This window comes from Nematostella vectensis, chromosome 3 (assembly GCF_932526225.1).
Source record: "Nematostella vectensis chromosome 3, jaNemVect1.1, whole genome shotgun sequence".
Classification (NCBI taxonomy): domain Eukaryota; kingdom Metazoa; phylum Cnidaria; class Anthozoa; order Actiniaria; family Edwardsiidae; genus Nematostella; species Nematostella vectensis.
The window spans coordinates 14939017-14964088 of NC_064036.1; the positions used below are offsets into that span (position 1 = coordinate 14939017).

Sequence of the window (25072 nt, forward strand, 5' to 3'; positions counted from 1 at the left end):
GATGGCTAATGGCTGTGTTGGTGGGGAAAAAATTGGTACGGTGTATAGGTAAGAGTGGTGGTGAGGGAGATGTGGAGTAGATAAGGCTTATAATTTAGCGTGATGGGTCTGTGTGTGTAGAAATGGTAGTGGTGCGGAGGTCGATTTAAAATTTGTGAGGTTATGGTGTAAATGTGTGTGATAATATATCGTTATGATGTTAGGTGACCGGAAGGTGTTGGTTTGTGGGTAGGTAGGGTGGGTCATAGGGTGTGGTTGTTTGTAGCTGGGTTATGTGCTGTGGGGTAAATGTTTGTATGGTGGGGGAGGGGGCTGTATGTAGGTGTTTGTAGGGGGGGGGGAATTGGTTGTGGGGTAGTGTCTGGTGTAGGGTGTGGCTGGCTGGTGTGTTGTGGGTTGGTTGGTATAGTTGTATGATGCTATGGTGTGTATGTAGTAGGCTATGTGTGGAGGGGTAGATAAGTGTGTGGTGGGAGGGGGGGGTTGGGCTGTATGTAGGATGTGGTGTTGGAGGGAGCGCTGGTTGTAGGACTAGTGGCTGCTGTAGGGTGTGGTTGGTTTGGTGTGTTGTAGTGTGAGTAGTGTTGTGGCCATGGGGGGGGTAAGGGGTGTGTGGTTTTGGTGTTGGCAGGGGTCTGGCTTGTGTAGGGTGTGTTAGGTGTGTATATTTTAGGTGAGAGTGTAGGAAAGTGTGAGGGGGGGAAGTGTATGTGCAGGTGTGTGGGGCTTAGGTGGGTGTTGTTGTTGTGTTGGGGCTTGGAATAATCGTGCTGGGTTGTATGATGGTGTGGTATGGGTAAAGTGGGTATGGGGCTGTTTGTGGGGTGAGGGATGAGGGGGTGCTTGTTGTGGGGTAGGTGGGTGGTTGGGTGTGGGTGATGTGAGTAGGGGGGTACTTGGGTGGTTAGCTAGGTATGAAGGGGGGAGAGAAAGGGGGTTGTGACATGTATAGAGCTGGGTGTTAGTAGTGGGTAGGTATGTTGTGTGGTAAGGATAGAATAAGATTTAATTTGTGAGAGGGATGTGGGTATGTATGTATATGTACTATGTGTAGGAGGGAAGGTGGTTGTAGGTGGGGTGGTTGTGTGTGTTTTGGGCGTGTGGTGTTGGGGGAGTGGGATGGTGTGGGGGTTCATATTCCTAGGGGTGGTGGAAGTGGCATGTTGGGGTGTAGTTGAGGTGTGTAGGTGGGGTTAGGGGTGTGGGGTAAAGGGGTGGAGTGTGCTAGTGGTATGAGGTGGGTATGGGAGGGTGTGGGTAGTAGGGCGCGTTTAGTGGTGGGTGTGGGGAGGAGGGCTGGGTGGTGAGGTGTAGTGGGAGGGGGTGCATTGTGGTGCGGTGGGTGTGTGGGTAGTAGAGGGTTTGGGGGTGAGGTGTGTTAGTGTGGCTAGGTGTGGGAGTAGGTAAGGAGTGTGGCGGTGTGGTGGAAGGGATCAGGGAGCTGGGGGGGGGGGGAAACTGTAGTGTATTATGAGCTTGGTGGCTAGGGCTGGGTGGGGGGGGGGGAAGATAGATAGTAGGGCATCGAGTTGCGTGAGGGGGAGGTAGTCAAGAAAATTATGGGTAGGAGATGTTGTGTGAGGGGGTGAGGTATGTTGGAGTAAGACATCATCTTCAATGTGGGAGGGGTCTGTATGATAAGGGGTGTTGGGTGTTGAGGTGTTAGAGTAGAGTGTGGGCGTGTGGGTGGATTGGGTTGTGGCAGTAGTGGTTAACACATGTGGGCATACAACAGATCATGTTGTGCCATAGCGACGGCGGGTGGAGGCTGTGGAGAGATTATAATGATGAGTGTAAGCAATGTGGGGGGGAGGGGGTTGTGTGTTGTTCTCAGAGGGAAAGTGGGAAGAAGGTGAAGTGTGGGAGGGGGTACGTCTTGGGATCACAGATTGTGATACAGCACTTTCCCCGTATGGTACATACATTTTTGGTTTGGATCGGGTATTCGTACCAAGACGTAGGGGCCTAAAGTGGTGTGGTAGTGGGGTGGGTGTGATCATATGGTATGGTGATGTTGGAGGGTGATGGTGGTGGAGGGTGGTGAAGAGATAAAGTGGGACTATAGAATAGGTTGTGGTAGTGTGTGGTGGGTAGGTGAAAAAGCAAAAAAATAATAATTTGGTGTGGTATGGAGATGGCTAATGGCTGTGTTGGTGGGGAAAAAATTGGTACGGTGTATAGGTAAGAGTGGTGGTGAGGAAGATGTGGAGTAGATAAGGCTTATAATTTAGCGTGATGGGTCTGTGTGTGTAGAAATGGTAGTGGTGCGGAGGTCGATTTAAAATTTGTGAGGTTATGGTGTAAATGTGGGTGATAATATATCGTTATGATGTTAGGTGATCGTAAGGTGTTGGTTTGTGGGTAGGTAGGGTGGGTCATAGGGTGTGGTCGTTTGTAGTTGGATTTTGTGTTGTGGGGTAAATGTTTGTATGGTTGGGGAGGGGGCTGTATGTAGGTGTTTGTAGGGGGGGGGGAGATTGGTTGTGGGGTAGTGTCTGGTGTAGGGTGTGGCTGGTTGGCGTTTTGTGGGTTGGTTGATATAGTCGTGGGATGCTATGGTGTGTATGTAGTAGGCTATGTGTGGAGGGGTAGATGTGTGTGTGGTGGGAGGGGGGTTGGGCTGTATGTAGGGTGTGGTGTTGGAGGGAGCGCTGGTTGTAGGACTAGTGGCTGCTGTAGGGTGTGGTTGGTTTAGTGTGTTGTAGGGTGATTAGTGTTGTGGCCATGGGGGGGGGGTGTGTGGTTTTGGTGTTGGCAGGGGTCTGGCTTGTGTAGGGTGTGTTAGGTGTGTATATTTTAGGTGAGAATGTAGGAGAGTGTGAGGGGGGGGGGGAAGGAAGTGTATGTGTGGGTGTGTGGGGCATAGGTGGGTGTAGGTGTTGTGTTGGGGCTTGGAATAATCGTGGTGGGTTGCATGATGGCGTGGTTTGGGTAAAGTGGGTATTGGGGTGTTTGTGGGGTGAGGGATGAGGGGGTGCTTGTTGTGGGGTAGGTGGGTGGTTGGGTGCGGGTAATGTGAGTATGGGAGTACTTGAGTGGTTAGCTAGGTATGAGGGGGGAGAGAAAGTGGGTTGTGACATGAATAGAGCTGGGTGGTAGTAGTGGGTAGGTATGTTGTGTGGTAAGGATAGAATAAGATTTAATTTGTGAGAGGGATATGGGTATGTATGTGTATGTACTATGTTTAGGAGGGAAGGTGGTTGTAGGTGGGGTGGTTGTGTGTTTTTTGGGCGTGTGGTGTTGGGGGAGTGGGATAGTGTGGGGGTCTGTATGCCTAGGGGTGGTGGTAGTGGCATGTTGGGGTGTAGTTGAGGTGTGTAGGTGGGGTGAGGGGTGTGGGGTACAGGTGAGGAGTGTGCTAGTGGTGTGAGGTGGGTATGGGAGGGTGTGGGTAGTAGGGCGCGTTTAGTGGTAGGTGTGGGGAGGAGGGCTGGGCGGTGAGGTGTGGTGGGAGGGGGTGCAGTGTGGTGCAGTGGGGGTGTGGGTAGTAGGGGGTTTGGGGGTGAGGTGTGTTAGTGTGGCTAGGTGTGGGAGTAGGTGGGAAGTGTGGCGGTGTGGTGGAGGGGATCGGGGAGCTCGGGGGGAACTGTAGTGTATTATGAGGTTGGTGGCTAGGGCTGGGTGGGGGGGAGATAGATAGTAGGGCATCGAGTTGCATAGGGGAGAGGTCGTCAAGAGAATTATGGTTAGGAGATGTTGTGTGAGGGGGTGAGGCATGTTGGAGTGAAATATCATCTTCAATGTGGGAGGGGTCTGTATGAAAAGGGGTGTTGGGTGTTGAGGTGTTAGAGTAGAGTGTGGGCGTGTGGGTGGATTGGGTTGTGGCAGTAGTGGTTAACACGTGTGGGCGTACAATAGGTACTGTTGTGCCATAGCGACGGCGGGTGGAGGCTGTGGAGAGATTATAATGATGAGTGTAAGCAATGTGGGAGGGAGGGGGGTTGTGTGTTGTTATCAGAGGAAAAGTGGAAAGGAGGTAAGGTGTGGGAGGGGGTACGTCTTGGGATCACAGATTGTGATACAGCACTTTCCCCGTATGGTACATAACTTTTTGGTTTGGATCGGGTATTCGTACCAAGACGTAGGGGCCTAAAGTGGTGTGGTAGTGAGGTGGGTGTAATCGTATGGTATGGTGATGTTGGAGGGTGATGGTGAGGGATGGCTAGTAAGGTAATGTGGAGTGGAGATGGTAGTAATGTAATTACGGTGGGGAGGTGGATAGGTTAGACTAGTAGGTGGTGGAGGGTGGTGAAACGATAAAGTGGGACTATAGAATAGGTTGTGGTAGTGTGTGGTGGGTAGGTGAAAAAGAAAAAATTAGTAATAATATGGTGTGGTATGGAGATGGCTAATGGCTGTGTTGGTGGGGGAAAATTGGTATGGTGTATAGGTAAGAGTGGTGGTGGGGGAGATGTGGAGTAGGTGTAGTTGTGGGAACTATTAGGTATGAAATAGTATATCATGACCATTACTATGACAATATGGAGTATGAATCTAATGCCTAAATGATGTAAAAAATGAACAGGAAATATGTCCAAAAGGTGTACAAAAAACCACCAAAAATAATAGAATAGTTTCTATTACAGCGAAAGTAATTGTAAAATAAATTGTAGTGCAGAAATATTATAAGAAATAATATTATGAGACTAAAGAAAACAAAGAAAACTAACTTTTCAGGATAAAGAATAGAACGGAAGTGACGTAGCACTTATGCATATTCGGTAAGTTAATTATGCGACCAAATTTAGAAAGAACGAACGCTTTGACACAAGCCGATGCGTTACCATGAAAGAGATAAGTACACGTAAATGATGCGAATTTTTTGGTTTGGATCGGGTATTCGTACCAAGACGTAGGGGCCTAAAGTAGTGTGGTAGTGAGGTGGGTGTAATCGTATGGTATGGTGATGCTGGAGGGTGATGGTGAGGGATGGCTAGTAAGGTGATGTGGAGTGGAGATGGTAGTGAGGTAATTACGGTGGGGAGGTGGATAGGTTGGACTAGTAGGTGGTGGAGGGTGGTGGAAAGATAAAGTGGGACTAGGATAGGTTGTGGTAGTGTGTGGTGGGTAGGTGAAAAAGAAAAAATTAGTACTAATATGGTGTGGTATGGAGATGGCTAATGGCTGTGTTGGTGGGGGAAAAAATTGGTATGGTGTATAGGTAAGAGTGGTGGTGAGGGAGATGTGGAGTAGGTGTAGTTGTGGGAACTATTAGGTATGAAATAGTATATCATGATCGTTACTATGACGATATGGAGTATGAATATAATGCCTAAATGATGTAAAAAATGAACAGGAAATATGTACAAAAGGTGTCGAAAAATCCACCAAAAATGATAGAATAGTTTCTGTTACAGCGAAAGTAATTGTAAAATAAATTGTAGCGCAGAAATATTATAAGAAATAATATAATGAGACTAAAGAAAACAAAGAAAACTAACTTTTATGGGTTAAGAATAGAACGGAAGTGACGTAGCACTTATGCATATACGGTAAGTGAATTATGCGACCAAATTTAGAACGAACGAACGCCTTGACACAAGCCGATGCGTTACTATGAAATAGATAAGTTCAGGTGAATGATGCGAACCCGCACGGAAAATATGCGTATTGATGGAGCCACATGAGAGACAAAGGGCTCCAACAGCGATGGCAAAAGGTTAGAGTGTAGAATGATGCCGCACGTGTTATAGGAACGGAGATAATTGCTTGTTTAAACTCGAGTGACCTCGTGCCTGACCCGATGAGTGAACTGTTAGTAAAGCAATTCACAAAGCAGAAACTAGCTTGGAGTTGCGTATAAGAACAAAATCATTCTCCAGAAAAGAATGCAAAACGGATCTAACAGATCTCCCCCATTCATAATGAGGTCGTATGTGTTATAGGAACGGAGACAATTGTTTGTCAAAACTCGAGTTGCCTCGTGCCTGATTCGATGAATAAACCGTAAGTGAAGCAATTAACAAAGCGGAAACCAGCTTAAAGTTGTGTATCGGAACAAAATCATTCTACAGGAAAGAATGTAAATCAAATCTTAAATGATTTAATAAACGGAGAAGTTATTGTGTAAGGTTATGTTCGGGTGGTTAAGATTATGGGTTATGAGACTACGGGTTAAGGTTGTTATGAGAGATGGGGTTGATAATAAAACGACATGAGAGTTATGAATAAAGGGTTTTTTTTGTTTAGTAGAGAAGGTGGTTAGTAAATATGGTATTATTTGGGGATTAAAACAGTTAAAATCGGAAGCTTGTTGCTAGTGTTGTGTAGCGGATGTGAAGAGGTCGGCGGCATTAATAAAATCTGATAAAGGGGGATAATGTGAGTGTGAACAGAATGATAAGCAGGGATATTGTGAAAAGACTGTGTAGTGTTTATGGGAAAGTGTGTTGTGTGTAGGGTGGGAAAGTAATGTGTAGGATAAGAGAAAGAAAAGTGTTTGGATTGTAGGGAGGAAATGGTGAGCGGTAATAGGGGGGGGGGTTAGGTATGCGTGGAGGTATGTATCTAATGAAGTGTGTAAATGGTATGACTGACAGGCGAAATTAAACAACAACAGAGACCGAATGAGTGTTGCGGAAACGCCGAGAAAAGATAAAAAATTCTGTAGCGGTGAAAGGGTGTATTGCGGACAATGGAAATTGATGCTAGTAGAACGGCGAGAAGAAGATGAAGTAGGGGCGCGGGAGGCGACAAAGGGAGCGTGGTGAGAGTGGAGATGACGCTGAAACGTTAACAAGACAGGAAGGATAGTTTTCCCCAGATGAAGCGATAATCGGTGGTAAGAGATAAGGGGAAAAGGCAAAGGCACGGAGAAAACAACCGGCATGTATATGTAAAATGGGCATAACAAAATAAACCAATAAGACAAAAGTGTGTAGGTCATTTCAAAGAGCTCTGCGAAATGTAGAACTAAAGGCATATAACGCCAACCAAGACTTCTCTTCAGGGGGCGAGGTCTATTGGTTGGTCATATACGAACCTAGAGATGAAAGCGGGGGGACTTAGGGGAAAGCTAGGGGAAAACCGGCGATGATGGTGGGAGTAAAAGGGGAAAAAACTAGGGAGATGATTCGTATATGAAACGTGTTTCGAATGATAAGGCCCTCATCACCCGCCCCTACACGCTCGTTAGTAATGCCTCTAGTGTAGCGTGGTGCATGCAATGGCCAAACCTGTGTAGCGCCTGGCTCCGGCTGAGTGCATGGCTTGGTCTGAAAAGTAAAAGGTAGCGCGCCGGGGAATGAGGTAAAGAGAAAAAAGTGGATAGAGGCTAAGATAGGAGGGGGAAGTGTGTAGTGGACAAAATGGTGCATGTGATGGTCCTGGTTAGTGGCTGTATGTGGTGGACTAAATGATAAATAAGTGTGGGAACTTATGCATGTAGCTGGAAGGGGAGAGAATACGGATGTCGTGATGTGGTGTGTAGTATATAGGATGTGTGGAAAGGAGGGTGTACATACCCGAGATGTGTATTGGCGGAGCTTAGATTGCGTGTCTTGGAGGTATTCCGTATGCAGCGAAGTGGGGGGTTATGAGGGGATTGCGCTCGTGGTTATACGAGTATTAGATGAAAATAGATATCGCTGTTTCCGGTTCCGGTTATTGTACATCCGGGTATTTATTAACTAGGTTGCGGTTTGGTTTACAAAATTGGTAAAATATGGCGGATGAATACAATGAATGGCTATATTGTTGTACGGGAATATTTTTGAAGTGTTCTAGGCTAGAACACTATTTTACCTTTGATAGCTGGTGTAATCCCTGCAAAGTGCTTACTCCAAGGCTGGATGCAATTATTGCTGAACAGGATGGGAAAGTAGATCTTGCCAAGGTAGATATTGATGTCATGGGAGAGCTGGCATTTAATTTTGGGGTAAGTGTTTTTATGATGTTTTATTTTTTTAATATGTGTATTTTGAAACAGATAACAAAACCAATGCTGTCTAAACAGGAATGCGCATGATGAGTACTAACAGTGCAATGGCACTACACTGTGGCCACATTGAGTTTTGTGAAATAGGTTTTAAGAATGTAAGAAATGTATTATTTCAGGGCTTTCATTAACTTTCAGAGTAGGCATTGGAGATTGATAAGTAAGGGGTGGAAGTTATTTTACTTTTTTAGTTCAATTTAAACTTAAGTCAACTTTAAAAAAAAGTAGCCGGTGCTCGATGGAAAATAGCCGGAGCTTCATACGGCCGCCAGGGCCTAATGAAACCCCTGTTATTTGATTGAAACCAAATTCACTAGCCAACCAGCTTGGCATATATAGAAGAAGCTTGGCTTCAGTGTGCATTAGAACACTATAAAATCATCTTTTAATTAAGTTTGTGTTAATCAAGTGTGATTCTTGCATGCTAATGCCTAACTTAAAAAACTCGTGGTGGCCACAGTAGCATGCATAGCAGTATAATTAATTAAATTTGTGTTTTGTTTTCAGGTTAATGCAGTGCCTACAGTGATAGGCATGAAAGGCGGCAAAGTTATCAATAAGTTTGAAGGAGTTGTTGAGCCACCACAAATAAGACACTTCATAGAACAGCTTACCAAAGCTTAATAAAAAAAAAAACATGTACAGCATTTTGATATAATTGTTTATAAGAGTTTTTTCATGTTTCTATAAGGAGAGGTCACAGAAACTGTTCAGAGCCCAAGGGGGGACTCCAATAAAATAGATGGGGGTGATCGTCGGCAAAATCAGTTTTAACCCTAAGGGATGCGTTTTGGGTGTGTTCAACATAAATTCTTACCCATAAGAGATTGCAAATTGGGTGTGGTTGAAGGAAGTTTTAACCCTAAGAGATAGCAGAATCGGAAAAACCGTTTAACAGCCCTCAGGAATAGCAGTTGATTAAATTTTATACCCTAAGAGATAGCAGAATTAAAAAAAAATCCTTCAACATCCCCTAAAGGACAGGAGTAGGTTGAAATTTCTTTACCCTAAAAGATAGGATGATCACCCCAGTCTACTTTTCTGGCCTCCCCCAGGGTTCAAAAGGTCGTGGATAAAGTGCAAGGGAAAATATCTGTATGTTAATTAATTCAGATGATTCTTGTGACAGGCTTATTATTTCATTTTTGTAAAAATAATAAAACACAGGGGCATCTCAAGGATCGGCTGATGGCGGTGTGTACTCATAGGTATCATATGGAAAAAGCATAGCATTTGAAGATTTCTTAATAAGAAATGACCAGTTGATAAAATTTTTGGCCACCCTGTGTATATGCCTGAAACATTTGTAATGAGACCCTAGAAGAGCGAGTTAGGGGGGGGGGTAACAATTTTTATTTATCTGCAAAGATTAGCTGCTAGGAATATGTGGGGTCAGTGCAGTGGAGACATACCTGACAACTCACCCGCATTAGGCTTTAGGATTATTCCTACTTCGACTGGATTTGCCTTGGTTTCGCTCCTACAGCGAGCTCCGTCCCTACGCGCTTGCGACCTTCAAACGACGCGCTGTGTAATCGCCGCCGCCACGTGGTAAATAAGTAACTACCATCTGGACCCCAGCGGCGGCTTTTTTCTTTTTCCCACTGGAAGAGAAAAAATGCGCCGCTGGGGGTAAAGGTGGTTACTCATTTAGCACGGTGGCGGGGACCATCGTCGTATCTTTTAGGGTGTAAATTTGGAGCCTTGGGTATCTTTTAGAGGGGTGAAAATGAGAATACCCAGATTTTTTTTTACCTCGGAATCTTTTAGGGTGCTATTATAGCCATCACTCATCTAACTTGTAGCTCACGAAAGAGCGTTAAAACGTGTCAATCGGTGTTTTAAGATCACTATCCAGCGAAAAAATCACAACCCACGGAACGATAATTGATAGCGAGGTTAACAATGATCTGTTTGTTTAGCATGCTTTTTCGACCTCGAGTAATCTAACACGTTCCAGTTACACATAATTATCAGTTTTGTTACGGTGTAATGGAGTGCTGAATGACTATGCATATGCAAATCCGTGAGGAACCACAAGAATCTGATTAATTTCTTCCATTAGAGTCAGTTTTAAACGTTTTTATTACAAATTATTAACGTTTGTTTGAGGTAGTTTTAGGGGGTAAATTCATGCCTAACCACGCCCACTTTAGTATCTTTTAGGATTAAAATATAACCAGACCACGCCCACTTTAGTATCTTTTAGGGCTGTTTAAAAAAAAATTATAAAAGATTATCCCCTTCTGCTTAATATTGAAGTACCCCCCCCCCCCCCCGGGGTGGACAGAGCTCGCCGCTGAAGCGAAACCAAGACAAATACATCCAGTCAAAGCACAGGTAACCCAAGCAATCGGTTTGTATTATAGTACGCAAGAGAATTTGTATAGTGATGAAAAAATGGAAAATTAAAGAAAATTGACTTCATAGTTGACTCACTTTAAATTTATTGTCTTTTTTGGGATGTCTCCTGATATTAGGGCCAATTTTACTTACTCGTTCCCCTTTCAGCACCCATACATGACTCTCGTCTTTTCTCGACTTTATTTCGGAGTCCAATTATCCTATAGCCCGTGCCAAAATAAAGCGAATCCCGGCTCCCGAGAAGTAGAGATGGCCTTTCAGCGGAGATGAAGTGAGACGGTACGCGAATCGGTTCAGACATGAAGTACTACTCTGCGTGTCCCCGGCGGAAGTGTGAGCGAGGAAGTAAAGAAATCAGTACAAAAAAAGATATTGTGAGATAGAAATAGACCTCTTAGACCCATTCTTTGGTGATTTTTGGCTGCTTACTATTTTTCATCATTTATAAGGTCTCGTTTTTGGTTGTGATGTAAAAATAGCAATAAATTTCATTGCAATGCTCAACACTGCGACCTCTCCTAGACATCCCATTGTTTTGTTGGTTCTCTGTTCAAGTGCAGTTTTGCAAATAGCAGGTAAGGCCTAAATATATGATTATATCGTTCTTGTTTATACCGTGTCGTGTTTTCTCTAGTTATATTTCGTTAACTTAACTTAAGAACAGCTGATAATGGCATTCATTCTAATCCAGGTATCATGCCTCATGTATTTTAGCTGCTCTTATAGGCTTGGCTTTTCTTCACTGAAGTTTTGATAAGACTGCAGAGCAATAGTTTTGTGGGAAAACCAAGAGATTTTGAATTAAATTGATTTATTTAAAAATACTAAAATATCTGGTCCTTTACACACAGCCGCCAGTGATACAGTGTATGTCTCCAGATCTGGCCACGACACCCCAGATTGTGGAAGGCAAGGTAGCCCATGTGCATCCATCTTTATGGCTGTGAGCCATGCACAGGGAATAGGAAGCTTTGTTTATATTGACGGCACTGGGACATTGACCAACCCTTACACCTGTATCAACGTGACATCAAATCATCCAGGGATTTTTGTTAATAGGAGCATATCACTGATTGGTTACAATTTTCCAGTGTTCATTGAATGTGGACATGAGCAAGGATTAACATTTGAAGCAAAGAGTGGCAGTGATTTGTTGGTTAAGCTGGCTGGTTTGGTGCTTCTTAACAGCTTGATAAAAGTGGTGGACTCTTCAATTGATATTGACAACTGCCAATTTCTTGGAGACAAACAGCCAATCAGTGTAATGCAAGACACACAGTCAATCCAGATAACAGTATCTAATTCCACTTGCATGAATACACCCTCTTTTTTATCAGTTGAGATAAAGGGTAGAAACGTTTCTGGGAGTAATGTTCAAGTGAAAATATCTGACTCAAACATTCAGGGATTAAAGAGCTTCTACCCAACCCCGCCTCCAACAGCTCTGATGGTCCAATCAACAAATAACCATCTCACACCAGAGTTAATTTCTTTTGACATTCATCTTCAAAATGTCAGTTTTGTTAGCAATATGCTTTCCACTAATGGTCTCATCTATGTGAACCTCAAGGGAGTTTTATGCAATATCAAAATTGATAAAGTGCTCTTCACCAAATCGAAGCACATAGCAAGGAGTGGGATTGTTCGTATAATAGGACCAAACCAGTTGAATGTCCTGATCACAAATATCATATCCATGTCAAATCCATATTTGCAATGTATCTACCTGGACTCTCCATCTGGGAATGCCACTGTTAGAATAAATAACAGCTCATTCACAGATCACAAAAGCCTTGGAGGTGGAGCTGTTCTTTATATCAACTCACTATATGAAGCCAAATTAAAAGTAGAAAGCTCTACTTTCAAAAGGAATATTGCTGAAGGCTCATCATCATCAAGGGGAGGATGTTTCAGTGTAACTGGTCAAACAGTGACAGCAATTATTGAGGATTCAGAATTTTTTGAATGTAGTGGGATTGCAGCATCGGGTGTTGGTGACTTTACTGCGGTGGGAACACTAACAGTAGTTTTGAATAGTTCACGAGTCAATGGATGCTCGACACAGGGAGTTGGAGGTGTATTGGGTTGCCATGGGCACACTGTAAACATGTCAATCAAGAATACTAGTATAACCAAAAGTAGGGCAGTTGGACCAGGTGGTTTTATTGCCATTGGAGAAGGACTTGGAGGCATGTGTGTAAATGTTGATATAGAATTAGACAGTGTTTTTGTAAGTGAATGTTTTTCTATTTCTGGTTGGGGTGGATTCATTGCTGCAGCTTTCTATGGCCAAGGTCCATTAAGAATTTCAAACTGTGTGTTTAAATCCATCAGTGCCTATGGCCCAGGGGGTGTAATATCTGCCAAAGAGGAGGGGCACCTACTTGTGTATCTGTCAAATACCACATTACAAGATTGCTATACTCCTGCCATGGGTGGAATGCTATTTGCAAATAACGTTGACATTGTCATCCACGATTGTGTTTTTCAAAATAATTCGGCGAAGGGGGGGCCAGGTGGAGTTTGTTATCTAGACAATTTAAAAACGTTATCTATCACAATTACAGATTCTATCTTCATGTCAGACACTTCAATCTATCCTGGCGGAGCAATCTATGCAGACTTGCCTTTAAACCAAGCACGCGTGAACATAAGCAATTCAACATTTACAAATTGTACCGGTCGTGTTGGGGGTGCTGTGTCTTTGACTCTAGGAAGCCAGTCCAATGTCACTATATCGTCTTGCAAGTTTGTGAACAATTCATCCCCAACAGCGCCTGGAGGGGGGATATATATTGAAACAGCTGGTGATAAGCTTGTAGATGCAGGGTGCGTCCGCAAAAGCTCCACCCATGTCAAATACCGGAAATGGATGCACTCCAGCCTGATCCGAATTCTTGATACCGAGTTTATAGGAAATGTAGCTTTGCTGGGAGGTGCATGCTACTTTGCGCAAGGCGAAGTGCATCTTCAGCGATGTCGATTTGTTGACAATTTCGCTTCCGCCGGAAGTGGTCATGTAGAGATTCATGAAGATTCCACAGGTGTGGTTGTCTTAGATTCCAGGTTCCAACAAAACCGGAACACCAAGTATCATCAGGGAGTGACTTATTCAACAGCAACCTTTATCTCAACGGAAAGTACTGCTCCGATAGTGTTTCAGAACACGACCTTGGATCTTAGAACTATGGGAGAGTCGGACACCATCTTACGATTCTCCAAAGGAGGGGAGGTAGAGTTTAATGATTCCATGATATACTGTCCTATCGGAAGCAGTTTGACTGTGTTTAACTTCACCAACAAAATCACCCAGAACTGCACTATATGGATCACAAGCCTCCAGTTCGATTGTCACGCATGCGCAAATGGGCTCTACAGCCTGCTGCGAGGTCATAGTAACGGCACTGCCCCGACCAGCGGTCTCCAGTGCTTGTCATGCCCGTTTGGTGCAAGCTGTGCCGGCTATATCAAAGCTAACGATGGTTTCTTTGGATACCCTGTCCAAGATTTCCCACCCGCACTTAACTTCACGGTTTGCCCTGTGGGCTACTGTAAATCACCCCCGCCATACAGCACAATGTACAACGCGTGCAGTGGTAGCCGGTCGGGTACCCTGTGTGGGGTTTGTAACCAGGGTTACACGGAGACACTGCTGTCCTCAGAGTGCATGCCAAGAGAGGCGTGCACGGACACGTGGTTTTGGGGCGTTGCCATTGTGTTTTCCCTACTCATGGCTCTTTATCTCATTGTCAAACCTCCCGTGTTTGGATTTCTCCTGAGACATATTTTTTGGGTTAGGTTTCAACTGCGTGACGAAGCTTGTGTGACGCATGACAAAACTTGCGTGACGCATGACGTAAGCAAATACCCTGGCGTGACTTATGATAAGGGATACTTGAAAATCTTGTTCTACTTCTACCAAGTGGCCAGTTTATTGCTGGTGTCCAAGAGCTGTGGTTCGCTTGCCAGTAATTTGCTCATGCGCCCCATATTAGGGCTGTTTAACTTTCAGCTGCATCTGAGCTCGAACGGATCCCTCTGTCCTTTCCCTGGATTGAACGCCGTCACCAAACAGCTTTTCATGGCAAGCCAAGTAGTAGCAGTACTCCTGATGGTCCTCCTGTGGTTTATTGTCCATCGTGCATTGCGTGCCATCACCAAACGCCCTCCCCCAAGCAATGGACCTTACCTCGGCGCTGTCATAGAAACCCTGTTGCTAGGTTACGCAGTGTTGGCTACCACCTCCTTAAAGCTGTTGCAGTGTGTTCCCTTGTCTACAAGGCCACGATTGTTTATCCAGGGGGAGGTCCCTTGTTATCAGTGGTGGCAGTATACGCTAATGGGGTTTGTCTGTGTTAATCTGGTCCCGTTTGTTGTGTATCTTGCATTCTGCTCCCGTTGGTTAGACAAGGGAACAATCTCCGCTTCAGAACTCGTAGCTGGGTGTATTTTGCCACTACCCTATCTCTCTTACCGGCTGCTACGTCACCTCTTCGGTTACAGCCACAACCTAAATGGTACATACACTGACGCCACATGGAAGCCGTCCGTTGAGAGAGTCCTTTACGGTCCTTTCTTGCACCCTATCGCACCTTCAGGCGGGGTGAAGTACTGGGAAAGCGTCCTTATTGGCCGTCGACTGGTGCTTATCACTATCTACGTGTCAATCACAGACGCTCTCACTCGCCAGATAGCCCTCAATTTGGTCTGTATGCTGATCCTGTTCCATCATTCCTTGGTCCGTCCATTCCGTGATTTGAAAGCAAATGTCGCTGAGGCAGTGTCTTTACTGTGCCTTGTTATTATCGCTCTCGCTAATGTCCTGCCGGCCTGTTTCATATCCTTGGGACAGGAACCTCGAGGGAGGTTCAGGTCCCTTATCGCGGCCTGTGATTGGCTAGAAGTGTCCTTGCTGGCTATTGTTCCTATTCTGTTTCTTCTCATGGCTGTGATCTCTGTTCTGTCGCAAGTATTGCGCCTTATATGGATCGTACTCAGTTTCCTCTGTTGTAAGTTGTGGAAGAACAAAGAGCCACAGCCCTTGCTTGAGGTAACGAATCACAATGAAGATTCTGTTGGCAGCTGATGCATTATCTCACTTTTGTTTAAAATTTCATCCCGTTTAAAGACGACCGTCAATACATTTGTGATTGATAGTAAAGATGATTGGTCGTTGCGGCGATGGTGGATAAACATTTCAGTGATGGAGATGATGACGATCATAATAATTATGATGGCAATAAAATGACGCTGGCGATGAAAAGCAGTTTATGAAGAATAGTGAATAGTTTGATGAACTGAAATTTGGGGAAATATTACGTGATGTGTTGCTCAGTTCGGTTAGTAAGAGAAAATCGTTACTAAAAGACACAATATTATGACTAGAAATAATTTTGTTCAAATTGACATATAAGTTGAATAGGCAATTGGTAGACCCGTTTTGTATCGTGGAAATGTTACAGTAATGAGCTTAAAAAAATAAGAATTTATACGATGTAAGGGGTTCCTAAGCTATCGAGAGTGCATTTTTAAAACGAGATTGAGGGAAGCGCTTATTGGGGAGGGGCGCCTATTCGAATCATTAAGGAGTTTAAAGCAAAGAAAATAGAGATTTCCCTAGAAGTTTTTCCTTATCCCTAGGGGGCGCAGTCATCATTTAATTTTGGGGGGGAGGGGGGGTGCGAGTTATTGAACTCTGATTTGGGAGAGGGTCTCGAATTTTTACTCCAGGATTTGCTGAAAAAAGCGACACCCGGGCCATATTCCGGTTGGCAAAATATTAAGTATTTTTGTTTTACCAAGGTATCGTAGCAAAGTGATCATAGCTAATTGTTGATGCTTCTGAAAAATACGCCGTACTTTATTTGAAGGCATTTCACGGCAATAAAAGACTACTATAAAAGTGACCAATGCGACAGAAAGTTTACAAGACCGAAAATGTTGGATTTAGCTTTATTTGTCCAGGGAGAGGGTCTTAATTTTTTGCATATCAATCAATGGCTGTCGTTTTTCTAAATGGTGTAAAAGAGCCTGGGGCGTGCAAGCGGGAGACAAAACCGTCAGCAAAATCGTAGTAAACGGACTCCCAAATATGGTATGTAACACCTAATAAGGAAATGGCCGAGGGAGCTAGAAAAACGCCAGTTTTCGCCATTTGGCGGGGCGGTTACCATTACTGTGGTTTAGTTTAGGAGAGGGTTGCAAATTTTTAAGAACCGAAAAAAAAAATCAAAATTCAATTTAGCACCCCCCCCCCCCCCCCCGATAAATAATAGAGAGCTTGAGCAAGTCAATGCGAACGGCATCAAAAACGGCTCGCGCGCTCACGAATTGCTGAAAAACGGCGTTTGACATCCGTGACCGCGCGCGTAGAACGTAAAAATAGGGAAAATGCCGTTCGAGATTTCCTGTCACGGACGTCAACGCCGTTTTTCAGCATTTCGTGAGCACGCGCGCCGTTTTTGGTGCCGTTCGTGTTGACTTGCTTAAGCTCTCATGACGGCCCAACGCACACTTTGAATTTGACGCTTTCGAATGCTTTTAAAAAGACCAAATGCGAGCTAACATCCACAAATTTCTCCCCCCCCCTCCCCCCGCAATCCACCGCCTAAGAATTTTTCTTTTTTTTTCCCTAGTCTATATTATATAAGCTTATATGAGGCGGTTTTTACGGGTTAGAAGACGTTTATTTAGCACTAATACACTATGATGTCGTTCGGTTTGCAAGATTGAACAATATGCATTATGGGTAATGGTTGCTACTAACAACAAAATGGCGGATAGTGTTTACAAAAAGCCAGTTCACTGCTCATTTGACCCGTCTGCATGTTTCGATTGTTAATCCCAAGGAGCAACAGCCTTGGAACTTTTGAAAGAGAAGGATTTACAGCCATCACGGTGAACATAGCTGATTTTGAAGGAATCGCGGCCGACTAAACGAAAGAACGAGGCAAGTTCCTACACTTAAACAAGCGAAAAGGACATTTAAAAATATAAGTAGCCTGTCCATTGGCTGGTGTCAATTAAAAGTACGCGATGCTGGTTGCAAATAGTCTAGTATTTTAACCAAAACTCTATGCGGCTCAAATTGAAAGGGTATAGAAAGAGAACTAAAAATTAGCGTCGCCACCATGACGGCAGAGCACACAAGAACAGCGCTCGCGCAAATCGTACGTCCTGAGACGATGGAAGACATCGAGGAATTCTTGAGACCACAGTTCCCCCCTAAGAAAAAAGAGGTAACAGATGGTGGCGATCCCTTTATGGGTATGAGGAGACGGATAGTAATGGACGGACATGGGCGATGGAGAGAAGTGAGGGGCGAGGAAGTATCCACAAGTGTTAGATTGATTGACTCCAGGAATTTGCCACAAATGAAGCAACAATTACACATCCAATCTCCCACTGCTGGTTCTAGGTTCGGTTCAAAGACCTTCCCACAAGCCTCTAGGTATGGTGGTTTCCAGGAGCGCCCTTTGTCCAGGACATCGCCAGGCAGGGGGGGTAGCAGGGTGGGGAAGAGACCTTCTGAAGACCAGTACAGTCATCTTGGAATGACAACCAGATCTAACGTGTTTCCTGGTCTGGGAAACTTCCAGTGGAATTCAACAACAGCTAAAACATTCACAGAGAAGCCAGTAACACCTGTTCAAGAAAGGCATCACTTTTTTGGAATCCAAACTGATGATTTTGGTCAGTGGTCGGCAGCGAACGTTCATCATGAGAGGATGAAAAAAGCTTGGGAGGAGTACTTAGCTACCGCACCTAAACCCGCAGGTACTAAATGATACCAGCAAAGTCATTGTGAAGCTGCTATAGGGGGGAAGAAATGATTACCTGGAATACTTTCCTTCTTGTCCCACCTTTTTTACCCTGATTACTCTTTGTTTTTTTGTTTTTATTTTTTTGCAATGCAAATCAGAAGTGGAAAGAATGCCAGCCACACAAGTAGTAGTTTTCCTTACTTTGCATACAAAAAAATTGTTGAGTAGAAATTGGGTTATCCTTCAATTAGGAAATCATAGAGGATAACTTCTGACTGGTCTAGAACAGACCCTGATTCTTGGGAGAAAAAAAACTGTTGACAAGTTAATTGAAAAGAAAGAAACACATGATCAAGTAACAACACTAACTTGACGGGTTGGAGGCTATAATGTGCAAACATTAAGCAATGTATATCCCTTGTGTAGGCAGGGTCTTAAGAGGTTGCCTTTTAATCTAAACCCTTCTTCCTTGCTATTCAAATCTGACCGCAAATTGCTCCCATCACATCTCCTGCATTCTCCTGCAATTATACCTGCTACTCAAATACAATCCTGCAATCTGCTGCTAATAGACACATGGCTTCACTGAGGTCATTATAACTGCATCTAACTTTCCCCTCACACTAATTTCAGCAAACTGGAAACCACCAGAACCAAGAGCTGCACCTGTACCACATAAACCCCAATCAAAACCCAAGAAAACCCCACACAAACCAAAGCCCCCCAAGAAAGAACAGGGTATAACACCTGCTGATAATTTACAGGAGCAGCCCAAAGGTCCCCCAAGTAAACTTCCACCAGATGTACCAGTAGACAACGATGACGATGACTTTTGGGAGTTCTTTGATAAGCCATTCAACAAGCCAAGATGACATAAAGAGTATTTTATAGTTTACAATAGAGAAGTATAATAATTTAGTTATAACAATATAAGTCAAATGGAAATATACCAAACCATTGTGAGAGGTATATACAGTGGTCAGAGAAATAATGGATAAAAAAAGAGATCACATTCACAGATATCAAGCAATTTTAACTTGAGAGATTTTTGCACCAGATTAATGGTGCTTAATCCACAATAACAAGAAAATCTATCCACTGTAATATCTTTTGTATTTAGAAAAAAATATATAACCCATGTAAAGATGTGTAAATCGAGTAATAATCAAGATGATTTTTAAAATAAGAAAAAAAGGAATATTTGCCTACTGTACAATATTATTGGCTCGCATATACAATTCCTGCTCCATCTCCTTTTACTTAATGGTATAATCTCTACATCCCTGAGAGTATTTCCTGCCTCTCAAGAGGACCAAGCTCTGTTAAAAGGAAAAAAGAAACACATGGAGAATGCAGAATGTGGGTATAATAAAGGAAACCAGATGGGACTAGCATTTACATTCACTAAAAACTTGAAATATCAATTTCTTGCATAAGATTTTTAGATACCATATTGATCTTTCTGTATTGTGGATTTTTAAAACCAGTACATCAGTACATGAGTTAGAGGATCAGAACAGTTAATTTGCTGATCAACATGTGAAATGCAATCTGGAGAAATCCATCTTTTTTGGCCATGGTTAGAGACCATAAAACTGGAGAGGGAGGGTCTGTACATGGACTCAGTTAACAGTAATCACCTGTCTGGATGTCAGGGAAAACATGGTCATGACTACTTTGATCAAACATGACATCAATGTCAACATCTTGCTCTACGTCCTGGGGTGTTGGCTTTAGAGCAGAGTCAGATAGCATAAGGGCAGGGGGGGAGCCTAGCTGGCTTGGTGGTATCAAGCTCAATTCAGAGTCATCTGCAATTAATAGAGAGATTAGTTTTAAAGTCAATTTAGTCAGTAAACAATACTTCTTCTAAACAATAAAATTTCTGACAAAAGATAGATTATCATCTAGTACCTGAAACTTTTTGCTTTTTAGGTTTTGGTTCACTGCATGTTGGTGTCTTGGGCATTGATTGTTTTTTCTTTGATGAGCTGGTATTTGTTGCTTTCTCTCCCTCATGTATTTTCTTTTTCAAAGCAGTCTTAATTTGACCACTACAGAAAAATAAAACATGACCAGGGAGTCAAAAAATAAATGTTATCAACATTTGCCAATGATAATATTGTACATCATTTTATCATAAAAAAATGCTTACACTGATTTGGTCTTGATATGAGCACTGATCTTCTTAAGGTCATCCCCAAACTTGCTGACAGCATGTCTTAACATCTCAATCTCTTGGTCTCCCCACTTGCCGCTGGGATAAAAAAGGGACAACTCCTTTAGCTCCCAGTTTTATTCCTCCCTTTCGCATTTGACTAGTACCTGGTCTTACCTCCTGATGATAAACCTTGTGCTAGAATACACATAAGGTTGCTTAACATTTCGAAGAGCTCTACGAAATATCCCACCATTCCATTTTGTAACTCTATATGTTTTTGTCATCCCCATTCTTGCCATTCCACGCCATCATATATGTTCCACATTTTACTCCCTTCCAGATTATCTATCCATCTAACACCCCCCCCCCCCCCCACCACCACCACCCACCCACCATAGGTGCCTTGGTACGAATACCCGCCTTCAACCGAAATCTATCCACCTAACACTCCCCCCCCCCCCCCACCACCACCCACCCCAGGTGCCTTGGTACAAATACCCGCTTTCAACCGAAAACCAAAATCATGAACAGTGATCTAACTATTCCAATAAGATTTGAGGTCAGGTTGGAAATCATTTTCTGTCTACCAAGGGGTCTAAATAGGTTTTAAGGTAGAATTGACTGTTTGGGGGAAAGGCTGTTTGGGCATAATATAACATGTAAACTCAGAGAATTTCCCTAGTCTTTATTTTATACAAGAAAAATCCAGCCCTAGTTAAATTCACCCTTCAGTCTTTGGACTTTTCACTAAAAGGCCCTGTATCCAATGTGTGTGACTGTGCTGATTTATTTATATTTTGAATATAGAAAACATTTTGGGGAATATAATTATAGTGATTCATTGAAGTGATACAAAGAGGGGGGATTTTTCTGCAAGAGATCATCATTTGAATTGATTTTTTTTGCTGACTGACAAGGGTTGAGCATATACCTTAAACAATGTAATTAAAGGGAACTTAACTAGCAAGATAAAAAAAATAGTACAGAAACTTAACTATCAGATAAAAAATAGTACACCTCTGGGTTGTACTTAGTACTTCTACGTCAGATTCTGGCAGTTCAGGCATTACTAAAGCCTAGTTTTGCCTTCTAAGATGACTTTCACCTTGTGGCTGCTGATGGGGAGTTCCCTTCGCTGTTCAATGGGTGGAGCTGCATTGTTAATTCACCCAGGTGGGTAAAGGCCTCACCCGCAGCAGTGAATATCTCTGCCACCTGAAAACACAGCAATTAAATATACAGAAAACAACTCCTGGACATAGAGATAACAAAAAAATTTCTGGAAGAAATTTCTAGAGACTCCTATACACAAGTTTGATGAAAGTTTATCTTTCATCAAAGAATTAAAAAACTTTACGGAAACAAAATCACTCAGACTCATTATTCTTGTTGAGGCACCATGATTGGTAAAACAGGTTTTTGACCATCATTTATCTTTAATCATCAACCTCTAGTAGGTTGTTGACCAAATTCTTTGCAGTTGTTTTTATAGGGTGTTTGGTGTCTGCTCTAGATTCATTTAAGGAACTTCTATTCACTGTCATAATTCCCCTGATTCACCTTCCCCATATCTGCCCACAACTCTTTGCAACTGACGCACGAAACTGGGGTCAGTCGTCAAAATTGTAAACAAGATGGCAAAGCTTGTTTTCATCCTTGGTTTCAGGCGCATGTTGCAAAGAGTTGTGGGAAGGTGTGGGGAAGGTGAATACAAGCAGAAAGCTGGGAATAAAGTAAAAGTCTTGAACTTTGTTTTATGCTGATGATAATTAGATGCAGGTGATGGCATGAACAATGAAATCGGCTTTCATCAGCCTTAATGCTGATGACCAAGCAAAAATTGATTGGGGTTAATTAATAAACTTTTGTTGATTGTTTTGTGTGTGCTTGTGATCTTTGACTGTCAATTGTCTTGCCAATGTAAACGTTATCAATTTCTTTCGGCGCTGATAAGTCACGTGCGTTTTCAGGGTCAAAAGTCCAACAAATCATAAACAACCCATGAAAGTTCGGACAAGTGAAGAAGCGTACAAACAAATTGGTGACAGCAAAGCATTGTCTGATGGCACCTGCATAAATGATTCTAGGTTCCCGCAGTTGTGAAGAACAAATGGCAATAAGGACCCTGTACTATTCTTCCAAATCTCCAGTAAAGAAAAGAAAAAAGAAAGCTTCTATTTTGTCGACGAAAATGGCACCTCAGAAGATGATTCTGATCCTATACCTACAGATGTCAGTCAAGGAAGAGTAAGTTATTTATTTTTGGTTTAATTAGTTCCTGATGATTAACACTAGTGTTATTTTCATAGGTTGAACAAACAAAATTTCAGGCGAAAGGCATCTTTTGGCGTAGGACAGACAGAATTTGGCTTCACAAAACAGCAGCAAAAACCGACTTCATCACCATTCGGATGAATCTGAACAAGAAAATGCAGCCTCAATAGAATAGAGGTAATCAGTGGTTGAAGATCTCATTCAAGGCTCATTCAAGTGCGGAAAGGACAGTTTTCTCCACTCGAAAAACACATCATCCAGCAGTTCAGGCAACTCGTTTTCAGCGGAAAAAAGAAAATCGTCGTGATCTTAAGCCACTGACGACCTGAAATCTAATAAATAGTGCCCTAGCCGTTCCTTTTTGTTTAACTCGTCTGGCAATGAGTGTCATCAGGGTTTTCGCTGTTGTTTTGTGAAGGCAAATTCTCTCTGTCCTACGCTCAAACACGCCTGTCGCTTGAAACTTTGTTTTTGAACCTATAAAAGTAACACTAGTGTTAGCCTTCAGGAACTAATTAAACAAAAAATAAATAACTTAACCTCCCTTTACCGACATCTCAGGTATAGGATCAGGATCATCTTCTGTGGTGCCATTTTCGCCGACAAAATGCAAGCTTCAAATATACGTAAATATCCTTGTCACACTTGAATGAATCTCCGTGTTTGCACCGCTTTATTCATTCTTTTTATCTTCTGTTTTTCTTGTCTCCCCTGGAAAAATGGAAGAATATGCAGGATCCCTATTGCCATTTCTCTTTTATAACTGCAGGAATCTAGATTCATTTCTACAGGTGCCATGAGTCACCATTTTGTTTGTACGAAAGCACACGCTTCTTCACTTGTCTGTTCTTTTGAGGGTGGCTTACGATTTATTGGACTTTAACCACAACATGATTACAAGTACCTTAGTTGCTGATGATGTCATATTTCTCTCTATCTAGGCAGCACAAAAGATGACTACATTTGATGGTTGTCTGAAAAGTATAATCTGCGATTAGATATGTCTAGATACCCAAGAGCTGGGAACGCATGCCCAAATACTAGCTACCCGGCAACTCTTATGACTTTGTAAAAATTAGCAATATGAATCTAATATGATTGTTTCATAAATCAAGATCCATTTCAAGTTCTTTGCAATGTTACATGTTTATATATTAACAAATATTGTTCCTTGGGTGTTTTAAAAGAAATGCAAAACCTGTTGGGTATGTAGTGTTTTGACAATTGCTACAGTGAGGTTCGTTTGCTCAAAATTTTTGTCCAAGTGTCAACTCAAATTTCTTTGTTATGCTGTGCCCAACCTTTGTGAACCGCTGTCGTATGAATGATTCATACGACTAATTTTTACGAAATTATAATACAAAATTATAAAAGTTGCCGGGTATCTAGTATTTGGCATGAGTTCCCTGCTCTTGGGTATCTAGACTGATAAGTTAATGAGGGAGAAAAATACTGAGTACATAACATATAACATAAGTTTAAGTTATATATGAAGATTAACTTAAGTTCCTTTTTTTACAATAATCATATAAGAACTTTGCATATATATATATATATATATATATATATATATATGTGTGTGTGTGTGTGTGTGTGTGTGTGTTTTTGTGTGTAAAAAATGATGAAACGAAATAAAAAGTTTTAAAAAAACAAAAAGTTAATGATTTCACAAATTAATAAATCCTTAGGCATTACATGGACTTTCATGAGGGGAAGCTCCCCCTGCCCCTTGCCATCAAAAAGTACCTAGAATACTAGATGGGGTTATGACTAAAATTAAATAAAGAGTTAACTCAATATTGAAATCTACTCACTTATTAAGTACTGAGATAGGCGCGATATCGAACATTATTATTGATATCTGATATTGAGATTAGGATATTATCATTGTTTTACTCTAATTATATGCTATTAGATAGTGGTTAGACCCCTTTACTCTCCTTTCCTCATCCCTTGATATTGTGATATTATCGGAGATTATCTTATTTAATCTACTAGATGTCAATATGATAATCAAGGTTCAACACAGTAGTTCTAAAGTTATAGTATCTGATATATATCAGTAATTAGATGGACTATCTATGTGTAAATCTTGTGATATTATATGATATTATCAAGTCATGAGATGCAATAATCTAGGTTCAACATGGCAGTTCTAAGGGTATAAGAACTGATAAATATCAGAAATTAGATTTGTGAGCTTTGTTATAATATCGACTAAATATCTGATATCATAACCCTGTGAAAAAATCTCTGATTACTATGCGATTTTAGATGAGTGCCGGGAAAGTTCGATATCGCGCCTTTATGTAAGTACTTATTTGGTGACACAAACAAAGAGAAACGCGTTCTCTTTGAAGTCGGTTAGATGAATAAAATAATCAGGGAAAAATAGCTAATTATAGTTTACCAAAACTCACATTAATGTAATCCCAAAGAGTGTGACAAGTCACTTTGAGAAATATCCTTATCTCTCTCGCTTCAAGCAAAGTTTAATCGATTGTTTTCCTACACTCCGACTTTGCCGCCATTATTGTTTGGAATGACTGCACTTGGACCCAGTCTATCGTCGTA

The 25072-nt window shown here is 42.3% G+C and overlaps 4 protein-coding genes and 1 long non-coding RNA gene across 5 annotated transcripts; 3 read left to right on the plus strand and 2 right to left on the minus strand.

The window, feature by feature from the left end:
• Positions 1 to 6184: 6184 nt before the first annotated feature.
• Positions 6185 to 7648, minus strand: LOC125561250. Its single transcript, XR_007307281.1, has 2 exons — positions 7464 to 7648; positions 6185 to 7214 (listed from the first exon to the last, which is right to left on the minus strand). It is a non-coding gene; the product is annotated as an uncharacterized LOC125561250 (long non-coding RNA).
• LOC125561247 (thioredoxin, mitochondrial-like) lies at positions 7649 to 9114 on the plus strand. Its single transcript, XM_048725149.1, has 2 exons — positions 7649 to 7876; positions 8444 to 9114. Exons 1-2 carry the CDS (start codon positions 7664 to 7666, stop codon positions 8558 to 8560), a joined length of 330 nt encoding a protein of 109 aa, XP_048581106.1. The 5' UTR covers positions 7649 to 7663; the 3' UTR covers positions 8561 to 9114.
• A 1390-nt stretch (positions 9115 to 10504) lies between these two features.
• On the plus strand, positions 10505 to 15794 carry LOC5522299. Its single transcript, XM_032367751.2, has 2 exons — positions 10505 to 10875; positions 11152 to 15794. Exons 1-2 carry the CDS (start codon positions 10797 to 10799, stop codon positions 15384 to 15386), a joined length of 4314 nt encoding a protein of 1437 aa, XP_032223642.2. The 5' UTR covers positions 10505 to 10796; the 3' UTR covers positions 15387 to 15794.
• Positions 15795 to 16967: 1173 nt separating this feature from the next.
• LOC116604821 lies at positions 16968 to 19261 on the plus strand. Its single transcript, XM_032367749.2, has 2 exons — positions 16968 to 18076; positions 18697 to 19261. Exons 1-2 carry the CDS (start codon positions 17431 to 17433, stop codon positions 18933 to 18935), a joined length of 885 nt encoding a protein of 294 aa, XP_032223640.1. The 5' UTR covers positions 16968 to 17430; the 3' UTR covers positions 18936 to 19261.
• On the minus strand, positions 18933 to 25055 carry LOC5522172 (chromatin complexes subunit BAP18). Its single transcript, XM_032367750.2, has 7 exons — positions 24919 to 25055; positions 23403 to 23472; positions 21330 to 21439; positions 20219 to 20320; positions 19978 to 20117; positions 19704 to 19874; positions 18933 to 19382 (listed from the first exon to the last, which is right to left on the minus strand). The coding sequence occupies exons 2-7, from the start codon at positions 23421 to 23423 to the stop codon at positions 19339 to 19341; spliced, it is 588 nt and encodes a 195-aa protein (XP_032223641.1). The 5' UTR covers positions 23424 to 23472; positions 24919 to 25055; the 3' UTR covers positions 18933 to 19338.
• Positions 25056 to 25072: the final 17 nt, after the last annotated feature.

Excerpts from the sequence above, each read along its gene's own strand:
- LOC125561247 (XM_048725149.1), top strand. The coding sequence starts at position 7,664 with ATGGCGGATGAATACAATGAATGGCTATATTGTTGTACGGGAATATTT. Across the intron at positions 7,877-8,443 it reads AGCTGGCATTTAATTTTGGG|GTTAATGCAGTGCCTACAGT; the intron begins GTAAGTGTTTTT and ends TTTTGTTTTCAG.
- LOC5522299 (XM_032367751.2), top strand. The coding sequence starts at position 10,797 with ATGCTCAACACTGCGACCTCTCCTAGACATCCCATTGTTTTGTTGGTT. Across the intron at positions 10,876-11,151 it reads TGCAGTTTTGCAAATAGCAG|CCGCCAGTGATACAGTGTAT; the intron begins GTAAGGCCTAAA and ends CTTTACACACAG.
- LOC116604821 (XM_032367749.2), top strand. The coding sequence starts at position 17,431 with ATGACGGCAGAGCACACAAGAACAGCGCTCGCGCAAATCGTACGTCCT. Across the intron at positions 18,077-18,696 it reads TACCGCACCTAAACCCGCAG|CAAACTGGAAACCACCAGAA; the intron begins GTACTAAATGAT and ends CACTAATTTCAG.
- LOC5522172 (XM_032367750.2), bottom strand. The coding sequence starts at position 23,423 with ATGACATCATCAGCAACTAAG. Across the intron at positions 20,321-21,329 it reads TCCCCATCAGCAGCCACAAG|CGGCAAGTGGGGAGACCAAG; the intron begins GTGAAAGTCATC and ends TTTTTATCCCAG. Across the intron at positions 19,383-19,703 it reads TTTCCCTGACATCCAGACAG|AGCTTGGTCCTCTTGAGAGG; the intron begins GTGATTACTGTT and ends TCCTTTTAACAG.